Raw genomic sequence first — 12,623 nt, 5'->3', positions numbered from 1 at the left:
TTTTGCCCTTTCATGCTTATTTTTCTGGGTTTCTTACGTAACACCATATTTGGCTATTTGCAGCAGTGTCTAAAATAACTGCTTCAAATCATCAGTGATGAGTGAGTTAGTGTAATGAAGCCGAGCTGAATAAGTATGTCAAAAGAAGTGGAGATGTTATGAGATGTTTACAGTAACTGACAGTTGAGAGGAGGGGTGCTGTGTAGTTCACTGAGAACAACAGTCAGTGATAGAAACACTCATCTCTCTCACTAATCTGTTTCACAGTCTTCTGATTTTTATACTTAAGTATTATGTTAAATGTTCTGCGGATTCACTTGAAAGCCTCAAACTACTACCTGTACCACAAACATCTCATTCCACTGTCAAAATGAGGATAAGGATCAAAAGGTGTGGCATACATAGTTACGTGCCATGAGAATGCTCTTTATTGGGTTAGATGTTGATGATGTAGAAGAAGTTGCTTTTCTCAACCATTGAAATAACTCTGTCATCATGCACTTATGTTTTTCAGGACATATGCTCTTTCAGGACTTTGTTGTTGTTAAACTGGCCAGTGCATTTCTTCTATGTAAATCATTTTTTTCTTCGGTTTTTTTATGTCACATTTAAGCTATAAAGTACAAATTCAACACTTTGGATCAACTCCATTTATTATGTCTGCTTTGTTTGTCATGAAATAACAAGGGATAGATTTGCCTATGAAACAACTTGTCAGTTAATTAAAAAAAATGGAAGAAGATGGATAAAAATGGCTGCCATTTCCATATATTTAATGCTAAATTTAATAAACAAAAACCCCTTGTTCAGTAGTCTGCTATAACGTGGCTGTTTGATTTAAAATCTGCTGTGGTAGTGTAGAGAGGCAAAAATGCAATTGCTGATAAGGATGTAGAAGAGAGACAATGTATTCTTAGTTACCAAGGTAACTGCAATATTTAGTCATAACAAATTTCTATTAAATCTTGAACTAACCAAGCACAGACTGGAAAATGTGTTGTATAACACAAAGTAAAGCTGATTGCACACTGTGGAGAGGGTCATAGCACAATATTACATTTTCGATTCATTGGGTTAAGACTATAATTTACATCATTTAGCTTTTTCATTGACATCCTGGAAAAGATTACTCTGATTGGAATTGAAATCCTTCATGACAGGATAGAAGTGATCACTCAAATCAAGTTTGGAATCATTTCTAGGGACCCTTTCCACTATGGGGACAAGTGGATACAAACCATTACAGCAAAAATGTCCACCACAGCATAACAGAGCCACCAGATCCACTCAATAGTTCAAGCTTTTCCTTTATTTTGACGCTCATCTATATATTTTATATATGAGAACATGAAAATGAGCTCCAGCATGCAAGAAATATCAGAATAAATATTATTTCTCATTCCTTGGACTCCAGAATCAACTTTCTGGGATTTCCTTACCTGGACGATTGAGCATCCATCAAGACAACACAGAAATATGTTTCTGATCCCCTGTGAGTGAGAATGATGGGGGACAAAAAATTTACATTCCTCTTTCTGTGTGCTGTTAATTGATGTTCGTAGGAGACTTTCAGTTACACTTCTAGGTACAAAGATCCCTTTTGATGCTACTGTGCCTCTACTGAAGTCAGTCGGTTAGGGATGTGTTAGAACAGGAGATTCACAAAACTGCAAGGAGCAGATATTTTGCTGAGTTCCTCAGAAGGGAGATTAAAAGAGACACATGGCAGCATGAGAGATATCCCTAGTGCCTGTGTCTATTTGAATATGCTGAGCATGTGTATTACTAAAAAAATATTAACAAATATAAACCACAAAAATAACATAAAAATTATCACTACATCAATTACATATTAAAGAGTGCTTGGGGTCATTAAGATATTTATCTTTACAGAGAAATGTTACGTTGCTGTTAGTTCGGCCTGTGCTGTGCACCTGTGACCTATCCTGGTTGTACTCCACCTTTAAACTGTTGTCATATGCAATAGTCTCCAGTTCTCCCATGGCTGGCTTTTGGGCGGATGTTACAGCTCTGTGACGCTGGCGTTAGACATCTACACATTTTTTAATGCCCAAATAAAAATTTTTTATAGCTCAAGCAGAAATTCAAGAGAAAAAGTTTTGTTTGTGTGACTTATTGCTGAGCTCTTTGTGTGTAGCTCTTGAACAGTTTTTGAATTCTGCCTTAAACTACATTTGTGACCTGTTTGGGGCATTAAGCTTTTTACTATTCCAAAAATTCAAGGTGGACATAAACTTAACCTGTTGACTTATCTGGGGTACATCGATTGTAGTATGCGAAATAAAAACTGCGCATATTGCAAAAATGTTAAGGTAACCTATCTATAGGTTTTTTAGGACTATATCCCCTCTCTCGTGCCTGTGGGCGGTCTTTATCCTTCAACCTCCGGTCCTCTGATGGAGGCCTGGGAGTTTGAGGGTCATGCGCAGTATCTTTGCCGCGCTTTTCTGAACAGAGATGTGCTTAGTAATTATCCTTTGAGTTATTTAGGCGGTATGATTTTTTGTGTCTTGCTTTGTGTTAATTGCCTACAACTGTGTCTGATTCCCTGAGCTGTTTCCCCAAGGTGTACTGAACAGATAGTCCAAGTCTTTGTTATATTATCCGTGTAAGTGCTCATGTATTTGGATTTTGAGCTGTGCTTTTTTCCAATGTGGACTTTGACTTGGACTTGACTTACAACCTAATAAAACACATTTTTGGGCTTAACTCCTGTATTTGGGTCCTTCACTTCACAACCCATGACAGAAATTGCTTTTCTTTGTGAAGCCACAAACTTTTATTTCTTCAACCTTGAAGTGTTCCAGCCTCATAAACGCTCTGTGCGTCAGCAGTTAATTACTTAAGTTATATTAAAGCTCAACACTGAAATAAATGCCTTTCAGATCATAGTGGTAAATTATGTGTTAGCAGGACTACTGAATCCCAAATTTATAAGTAAAACAGTGCCGAACTTGATTTTTCTGCAACACCAATGCACACAAGAGTAGTGCTTTATTAGTAAAGGCTTTGGTAAGCGTTTATATAGGCTATCAACCTTGATCTGCGACTTTTCCTCTTTTTACATGTCTTTTTGTCACTTTTATGCACATTACTGCTCAGTAAATATTACGATGCAACTTTGCGTGGATAAAGAAGAGTGCAGCCTCATAACTCACAGTTTTTTATTTGTTTTGCAACATATAGTTATATTGTTTCGGTATAAATACGTTGGATCTCAACTAGCCTACACAGGCTCTTTATTGTGTTTACGAAATGGGCAAGTGCTATATCTACGAGAAGACTGACACAGTGTGGTGAAAAGTGGGACATACTTGCCAGATTTCACCGTCATTTTACACATTATTAATGCTATTATCACTGGGTTGAGAGTACATTATTAGTTAAATATTGTAAAAACAACACATATGTTTAATTAGTGTAATTCCTTGTTTCGTGATTTACTTTAGTGTTTAAATTTGATGTCTGTTTGTGCCACCCTTTTTGTTTTTTTGTTCACTTGCACCATCAATAAATGATTCCGACGCGGTGAAACGACTGCTCTTTTGGAGTTATGACGGATGCTGCAGATGACCTGCTGCTCTACTGTAAAATGCATACAAGGCAAGCCCGTGCAGGGATGTCCAAGAAACCCCATCGACGAGACAAAACTCGAGGCGTGAACGTGGCAGCCATTTTACATCATCAAGAGTGAATGACTGAAGCCGGACCAGTGCCGGGAGTTTTACACTTTTCTCTCTTTTTCAGTATCACATTTATCTTCCTAAATAATCAGCACCATACACGTTGGTGTGCCAGCGGCAGGTAGGGCGAATGCTTGTAATTGATAACGTTATTGTTGCTTAATTGAGTGCTAAAAAAGTGTGAATCGTGCGGTGCTGTTTCAAACAATGTGGAAACTGGTGGTGGTTGGGAACGAGTTCTCCAGACCGGCTTTTTGAAAATGGACTCTTCCTATGTGGCGGCACGTTGACAGACCACGCATTTAGCAGGCTAATCCTCTAGCTTCCAAGGCCACGTTGGATCTAATTGTATTTAAAAAGCCATGCTTTGTCAATTGGCTAAGTCCTCATCGACAAATGACGTTGTAACAATGGCCTCACTGAAATTCCGTTCGAATTAGCATGCTAGCATAGGCTAACCCATTTTGACAGATCACGAAAATGACATGCTCATTGTCATTGTATGCTAACAGCACTTAGCTGGCAAAGGCCGGTTATATTGGTAAGAAGCGGCGATCATCCCTTAGTACTGTACTAACACATATGTGCATTGCCTACTTAAAGAATAACTATAGCTGTGTTCATAGTAAATGCACACAAGCACCTCATGTTATTGTCCCGATTAATGCCCCTAGCTTGATTGCTGAAACATTAGCTGTGCAAACTAGCTCGCTGGCTAGTTAGCTTCAACGTGTGCGAGTCGGTCCCTCCCCGCTAAACCTAACCTAACCTAACATTATGGTAGAAGTTTGAGGGGAGACGGCGGGGGTAATTAATTTCCACAAAACTGATAACGTGAATGGGTTAAAAATTTAAGATCTATTTGTAAATGGGTTTCACTCGTGGATTTAGCGTAGTAGAAAGGTTTTTGCCACGGAGAAAGCACGTGCCTACCGATACGAGATTGATTAGCAGTCAGTATAGCACATCGACTGGACAATACGAGCTTCTGTTAATGTTAGGCCAAAACATAAGATTGCCGTCCACGTTTTTGCTGAGTCTGCCGTTGCCGGATAGACATTGTGACCAGTGAGCAGGTCGATTGCTGCTGTTAGTACCCCAAAATCTATCCATACAAAGGAATGGGAGGCAGTGTTTGGGTTGGTCATTAACACGATTATTAGAGTGTTTGTGTTCAGTGTAACAATAGTTGATGCAAAGGTATAAACAAAATGCTAAAGTATGCATAGTTGTTCATTGGTCAGTCACCGGAAACCGGGGTTCACTCTCTCTGATGGAACACGTGTATCAGCTATCTGTCCTGTGCTGAAGTCAGCAGTGAGAAGGTAAGCTAACATGTAATTTAGAGACCGTAGCAGACAGGAGAAGACTGAGATTCGGGCGTTAGCGCGTAAACTTGGCTCCGTTTGCTCAACTTTTTTAGCTCAGAACAAACCAGAATGAAAATACTGCCACATGGCCACGAACTTCGTAGTTAAACCTTTTTTTCCCCCCTTCTTTTTTATTATCTATATATGTAATATGCAGCTGAGGTGAATTCTTTGGTGAAGTCTTTGGTATGTGCTTGTCCTGAACCCAATGTATTGCACACAGTGTCACACAGCCTATATCAGGCTTTGGAGCTTCTAGTTCAAGCTGAGTGCTAAGTCAAGATAGTGAAAAGTCTCCAGACTGTGAAGGAGCACATGACCATGATAATTGGTTCAGCACATGTCAGGATCTCCTTTGTTATAATTGGGTTTTATTAGTATGAAAGTTGCACTCCAGCAAACATTACAATTGGTGAAGTGATTTTTTTCCCCCCAAATGATTTTCCTGACAAGTCTGAGACTTCACACTCTTTTGAGCACATCACAATTGTTGCCCTTGACCCAGGATTAATTTGGCTCATTGCATTTACACAGATTTCTGGAGACATGGCCACAGAACATATTAATGGAAATGGTCCAGAAGAACCAATGGACACCTCTGCAGTTACCCATTCTGAGCACTTCCAGACTTTATTAGAAGCTGGTTTACCACAGAAAGTTGCTGAAAAACTAGATGAAATTTACCTAGCAGGTAAGGCACTATGAATACTCTTGCATATTCAGTATGCAAATCTTTATGTTTAGCAATTTCTTGCATGTATTGTCATTTTATCACATTTTTGAATGGGGGAATTGGGATCCTGAAGCAACTTTTTGTGGTTTCCTACCAAAATGGGTACTGCAGTGCTACAGAATTTTAAATTACACATTACCAGAGTGAAAATGTGTAAATGATTGCAGCATTTGCATTCCCAACATGGTTGCATGATCACTGGTGTCAGGGCGAATGAATTCTCTCCCTCTCTCTCTCTGGGAGTCTTTTGATGAGCCTATTCAGTATTGCTATTAATTTCTGTGAGGTTTCTCTGCATCCCATAAAATTATAGCAGAGCAGTTTCTAAATGGGACACTAGCTACAGCTTAAATAACTGTTGATTTTTAGTAGAAGATCAAATAGGGATGAACTGTAATGACAAATTTTGGGGGGGGGTCATTTTAGGATTTGTTTGGTTGGCCACATCTAGAAAAAGTACTGGTCTGGCCTTTTCAGCCAGATGGAACTGAGGCAGAAACAATGGCAGCAGCTGTCTGGTATATGGCTGCCTGGGACAGGTGACGGCCTCTCCATAAAGGAGAATGTAGACTGGCTCATTAGAAACTCCCAGCCACAGTATAGAGGGGCATGAGCATATCGAGTTGCACTGTCACATCTGTTGTGATTAGTTCTGCAAAAATTTGCTGGTTGAGGAGTAAAGTACAGCCTGACTACTGAATACGGCTCTATTAGATCATGCTCGTCCCACTCCTCACTCCTAATTGTACAAGTCATTATTCATCCATTATATCGGTTGCACAAAATCATTCCCATTTAAATACTTCACTTAGGTTCTTGCACTTTTGTCAATTATGTATCATTTTTGTATTTTTTTTTCCCCTTATTAGTAGCTCACTATTTGTGTGTATGTGTGTGTGTCGTTCAACCTGCAGGTTTGGTGTCACACAGTGATTTAGATGATCGAGCGATTGAGGCTCTGAAAGAATTCAACGAGGAAGGTGCTCTCCAAGTCCTTTTGCAATTCAAGGACAGCGACCTCTCACATGTTCAGGTATGCATGTGGTGCTGCTGCTGGTGCTATTTACATAATTTTGAATACCTCAATGCAAAGTCAAAATCAGAGTGCTAGTGTAATGAAATAATAGTATTTATGTTGAAATGTGCAACTACACTATAGGTCTTAGTTGTCATTAAGCTTCCTGTTCCTTCTGCCTGCTCATATATATTGAAGGATAAAGTTAATATATTAATATTTGACAGTGAAATTGATATTTTTTTTTTAATTACTGTTTGATCCCATTTGTTTCTTTCAGAACAAAAGTGCCTTTCTTTGTGGCGTGATGAAGACGTACAGACAGAGAGAGAAACAAGGGACCAAAGTGTCAGACACCAACAAAGGACCAGATGAAGCCAAAATCAAAGTGAGAACTGATGGTTCATTTAAAAATCACTCAAACTGATTTCATGCTTCGTTGGACACTATTGAATAATGAATGTTTTTGGGCCCAAAAAATGCAATAATTTTGTCTCTGCTCCCCCTCTTTTTCTTTCTTTTTTTTATTGTTAGGCTTTGCTAGAGAGGACTGGCTACACACTTGATGTGACAACAGGACAGAGGAAGTACGGTGGTCCCCCACCAGAGTCTGCTCATTCAGGGGCACAACCCACCATTGGTACAGAGGTATGGAACAATCACTTGTCCTTTTACATTGTTTATTTATTCGTTTAAAATGCTGCACCTTTATATATGTGTTCTGAGATTGATTGTATGAAGTGCAGTCATTTATTTTATGGTGTCCAAATGATGAAACTATTCACTGCTGTAGTAACCTTGGTTACACTGATAGTTTACCGCTAAGACCTGACTGGATACCATTTACTACAATGTTATTACCCTTTATACCACACATCTTAAATGAGTACTTTGATCTCACGCGCTACACCTCCTTTTCCTGTCAACCTGGCAGATTTTTGTAGGAAAAATCCCCAGAGATCTTTTTGAGGATGAACTGGTTCCACTGTTTGAGAAAGCTGGGCCCATATGGGACTTGCGCCTGATGATGGATCCCCTAAGTGGCCTGAACAGAGGCTATGCCTTTGTCACTTTCTGCACTAAAGAAGCTGCACAGCAGGCTGTCAAATTGGTAGGTCTACTGTAATACTCTAATTATGACCAGAAAATTAGTTATTCTATGGGTTTGTTTTAACAAAAGGGAGTTTTCAGTTGGAGAATAAAGGAATATATTTATGCAGCATGCGTGTGCCTCATGTTTGTCAGTGGCGAAAAAGCATCTTAAAGCATCACCACCAGTTGCAATAGGCTCTCCTAACTAGACTTGACTGTCTCCTTTTATTTATATATTTTTTCCTCTTATACTATCCTGCGTCTTTTTGCAGTGCAACAACAATGAAATTCGACCAGGAAAACACATTGGAGTGTGCATCTCTGTGGCCAATAATAGACTGTTTGTTGGCTCCATCCCCAAGAGTAAAACGAAAGAGCAGATTGTTGAAGAATTTGCGAAAGTAACAGGTGAGTCAAACTGTTTTTTAACCTTTTCCATCCATTATCCGTCTTGGAATGGGTTTCGCTTCGCTTGTGTATTTGATTGGATACACCTTGCACATTTGCAGGTGTAGCTTGTCCAGTTAGCATTTTTAAAACTTTTTTTTGGTCCAAATGATGATCTCATGACTGTACTTGAGTGATTCACATTACTCTGATGGTTTACCGCTAAGATCTGAATGGACACAAACTGCAGAAAATTTTGTTTTTCAAATTTTATTTCTCTAATTTTGATCAATTCATGTTTTGAATCAAGCATTTATGGCTTCAGGTTTATGCTTTCCATAGAACATTTGTCTTAACTTCTTTGTCTACACTTCTCTCTCCTGTTTCTCATCTTTACAGAGGGTCTAAATGATGTCATATTGTACCACCAGCCAGATGACAAGAAAAAGAATCGAGGTTTTTGCTTCCTTGAGTATGAAGATCACAAGACGGCAGCTCAGGCCCGGCGCCGACTAATGAGTGGCAAGGTCAAAGTTTGGGGAAATTTGGTCACAGTGGAGTGGGCTGATCCCATTGAGGACCCAGACCCGGAGGTCATGGCCAAGGTAAGGCACAGGACGAAAAGTCCTCAGCAATGTAACCTTAAGTGTATTTGCACGCACAACCTCTTTCGTCTTGTGCATTTGTTTGGATTTGCACTGCATTTCTGCATGGGGAATAAACAAAACATGCTTCTCTTTACCCAGGTCAAGGTGCTGTTTGTGAGAAACTTGGCGAGCACTGTTACAGAGGAGATACTTGAAAAGACCTTTAGCCAACACGGCAAGCTGGAGCGAGTGAAGAAGTTGAAAGACTACGCCTTCATACACTTTGAGGAACGAGAAAGTGCTGTGAAGGTATGAGGGGAAGCTGTTTGGACTTAACCTGTTGTGATTTTTGTGTATGAATGGTATTTCACTATTCTCTCGATTTCACGTCACAGGCTTTGACTGATCTTAATGGCAAAGACCTCGAAGGAGAGCACATTGAAATTGTCTTTGCCAAGCCACCTGACCAGAAGAGGAAAGAGCGTAAAGCCCAGAGACAAGCCGCTAAAACACAAATGTAAGCAAGAACTTTGCAATTGAAACTAGGCTTGTGTTGTGTGTAATTAATCCAACAACCTTTATAGCGAAAAACTGTCAAATTTAAAATTATGTTATATGGCATGATGGCTTCCTGATGAGAACTCTGTATCCTCCCTCAGGTATGATGATTACTATTATTACGGTCCCCCCCACATGCCACCACCAACAAGAGGTAGAGGACGAGGCGGTAGGGGAGGTTATTCTTATCCGCCTGATTATTATGGCTATGAAGACTATTACGATTACTATGGATATAATTACCACAACTACCGGGGCGGCTACGATGACCCGTACTATGGCTATGAGGACTTCCAGGCATCTGGGAGAGGAAGAGGAGCAAGAGGAGGACTCCGTGGCGGTGCCAATCAGACCAGGGGCCGTGGTGCTATCACACCAAGGGGTCGAGTGGGCTTCTCCCAACGAGGAGGCCTCGGAACAATCAGAGGTTAATGACGTTTTCCTGTGTGACCACCCACCTCACCTCCACATTTTTACTTTGTGCTTTTTATTTTCAAATTAAAAAATACATTTAAGCTCGGTTTGCTGTAAGCAAGTATTCTGACATTGGGTAAGAAATTAAAGCACAAAGTTAAGAGCAGTGGCGTGAATGAAACAACTGATGGATAGAAAATGAAAGCAGCTATAGTTGTGAAAAGTTGAGGGTGATTATCTTCAAATGACCTTGGCCTTATTCTAAGGCTCCAGTTTTCTGGTGGGATCTTTGAGAGCAGCCAGTCAGCTTGTTTTCCAGCAGAGAGGGTCATTCATAGAATTTTTAAGGCTGGCTGAGGCCCACACAAGTGACAAGACTACTGGTGTGAATGTCTGATGTCTGGTCTAAATGTCTGATTTATGGCAATTGTGTGCAACATTGGTTTCCTGTGCTAATTTCATCTTTCTTTCTTATTGGTCCAGCAGGGAAACGGGGCCGAGGGCGGTCCTGACCTGTCACAGTGGATACTGACTTGATATGTGGGGTTACACCGTAAGCTGCAATGGATGTCGAAACAACAAGCATGAGAAAAAGGTCCAATGATATTCCAGCCTTACAGAAGAAGCATCTCCCCTCCTCTATATTTTAACTCACTTTAGCCCTTTTCAGACATGGGATAATGCATAACTATAATCTCTTTAGTGGTGTCATTATGTCAATCAGACATGGGTCACTTTTACATTAATGTTCATCATGCCTACGATAATGCATGCAAAAGAATTGTTACTTTATGGCAACAGATTTTGTCAGCATCGACTCGAAATGTAACCACGTTTTTGAGCGCTCGCGCTCTCTGCGCTGTTAAGGTTTTCCATGCAGAGTAAGAGATTAATCTTTTATGGATCGTGAAGAAATGTCTTAATAATCGGAAACCAAACAGAGATAAGATGGCATAGGGCAAGTTTTGCTGTTGAACACTTTCTTTAGTGAGCCGAGCAGTTTAGAGAGTGAACATGAACTGTCAATCTTGGGTGTGCCCATCCGTTAATGTTACTGAGTACAGTTCAACGTTATGCTGTGTTTAAAGACTTGTTACTAGGTCCAACCAAGTAAGCTTACCAATGCAACTTTCATGGAAAAGTGACCTGGGTGCTCATGCAAATGAAGCCACCATGTTCAGATTATTGGAGAATAGCGCATGTCTGAAAAGGGCTCATTTTTTGTTTTTGTTTTGAAGCTGCCACCTTATAAAATAACTGGAGGAGTCTGAATACTTGCCACAGCCTCTTTGCTGAGTCCCTGTTCCTAGACGGGACCTATGAATTGCCCTTACAATCTACCCCTTCCCTGTCCCTGAACATGCCATTTTTATTTTTTTTTTTAATTAATGACGAAATTGCACTTTTTAAGTTCTTAGGTTTGAAGTGGCTCAAAGGAGCTTGATGCTATTGTATATTTTTGTGCTAATCGGAATTTTTATTGTCGGAATATCCATGTTAATCTTAATTGTTTGATCTGGATGTTTGAAAGAGAACATTTGCAGGGTTTTAGGGTGTACCCACCTGGCATGGATAAGTCAGGCATTCCAGGAAAGTGGTTCTTTTCAGAACTTGTCTTTAAAGGGTTGGTTGACTACCTCAGTACAGAGGACTAAACTACCCGGCCTGTACTGTAAATAGGGAAACTATATCGATGAAAGCAGGGCTTGTTTTCATACAAAATATGCACAAGAGCTGCAGCGCAAAAACGATGTACTTAAATGTAATATAGTCATTTTAGCTGCAGCTCTGCAGACTGCAAACAGTCACACCGGGCATGCAAAACAATCTCATATGATGAGTCTGAACAAGCCCTGCTTTTATCTTATTTTGAACTGAATTAGCTGCCTTGCTTATTCAGAGTATGTAGTTACTGGTTGTATAGTTTTTCGGAAAATGTTACTTTTGTAAAGGCTTCAACATCACGGGCATCCAACTGCCTTTGATTTAAAAAAAAAACAATAAAAAAAACAAACAAAAATAAAGCCCTGCAGTGTCCCTTTTGTGCCACTGTATTCTTCCAGTGGGTTTGTTTTTATATCAATACAACACATTTTCAGACAGCATCAGAATAATGTAAGAGCCTAATCCAATCCTTCCTCTTATAAGATCGTGTTAATCTCGAATGATCCCTCCCCAGTACAGCAACTATGTAGAAGATCTCTGGAGTTAATCTTATTGGATGACTGACTTGCCATATTGCCCAGCCAGTGAGCATGTGTGCCTAACATTAGCTGCTATGATTTGGTGAGGGATCATGGTCTCACAGTGGTAGAAGGGATACTGCAGTGAACGATTTCTACTTCCAGGTATAGCATAAAGGAAACTGCTCTTCAATCCCAGTTTTCTATACAGTTAACTCCCTCAGTAAAATCATAACAACCACCTTTTGAGAAAAAAAAAATGTTAGCAGTTTTAAACTATTGTTGGTGGCCAACAACGTTTTTTGCATTCCTGCAAATAAATTGTTTTATACTGTAAAATGGAGGTGAGTGTAACTTATTTTTGTAATAAAGTTTTTGATTTTTATCTGTGTCTTACTCTTTTGATTAAAACAAAAGCCTTCATGAGATGCAAGGACTTTATTAACTGGAAGCAGTCGATCATTTTGGATTTTGGTATTTTAAATTTCATGTAATAAGATTTGCATTAAAGTTTCATGTTTAAATGCAAGATTTTGAATAAATATTTTCCTAAACGGGTTGACGAGCGCAGTGGGGGTAT

The 12,623-nt window shown here is 39.7% G+C and overlaps 1 protein-coding gene across 3 annotated transcripts; it reads left to right on the top strand.

Moving 5' to 3' along the window:
- The first annotated feature begins 3,668 nt into the window (after positions 1-3,668).
- Positions 3,669-12,428, top strand: LOC100696647 (heterogeneous nuclear ribonucleoprotein Q). 3 transcript variants are annotated; one of them, XM_003453260.5, is made up of 12 exons: positions 3,669-3,825; positions 5,609-5,765; positions 6,722-6,840; positions 7,103-7,210; positions 7,357-7,470; positions 7,757-7,933; positions 8,187-8,322; positions 8,701-8,906; positions 9,048-9,197; positions 9,284-9,405; positions 9,548-9,873; positions 10,347-12,428. In XM_003453260.5, the coding sequence occupies exons 2-12, from the start codon at positions 5,621-5,623 to the stop codon at positions 10,370-10,372; spliced, it is 1,629 nt and encodes a 542-aa protein (XP_003453308.2). In that variant the 5' UTR covers positions 3,669-3,825; positions 5,609-5,620; the 3' UTR covers positions 10,373-12,428. The 3 variants fall into 3 exon arrangements, with proteins under 3 accessions (XP_003453308.2, XP_005477163.1, XP_005477165.1); XM_005477106.4 differs by having other exon boundaries at positions 10,344-12,428; XM_005477108.4 differs by lacking the exon at positions 5,609-5,765 and having other exon boundaries at positions 3,673-3,825; positions 10,344-12,428.
- The last annotated feature ends 195 nt before the right edge of the window (positions 12,429-12,623 follow it).

The sequence above is a fragment of the Oreochromis niloticus genome, linkage group LG19 (genome assembly GCF_001858045.2).
Source record: "Oreochromis niloticus isolate F11D_XX linkage group LG19, O_niloticus_UMD_NMBU, whole genome shotgun sequence".
In the NCBI taxonomy this organism is placed as follows: Eukaryota; Metazoa; Chordata; class Actinopteri; order Cichliformes; family Cichlidae; genus Oreochromis; species Oreochromis niloticus.
This window is presented reverse-complemented; position numbering and strand designations above follow the sequence as displayed.

What these genes read in the sequence shown, in the direction of transcription:
- LOC100696647 (XM_005477106.4), top strand. Translation starts at nt 5,621, where the DNA reads ATGGCCACAGAACATATTAATGGAAATGGTCCAGAAGAACCAATGGAC. An exon ending in AACCCACCATTGGTACAGAG is followed by an intron (nt 7,471 to 7,756) that starts GTATGGAACAAT and finishes TCAACCTGGCAG; the next exon opens with ATTTTTGTAGGAAAAATCCC. An exon ending in AACGAGAAAGTGCTGTGAAG is followed by an intron (nt 9,198 to 9,283) that starts GTATGAGGGGAA and finishes TTCACGTCACAG; the next exon opens with GCTTTGACTGATCTTAATGG.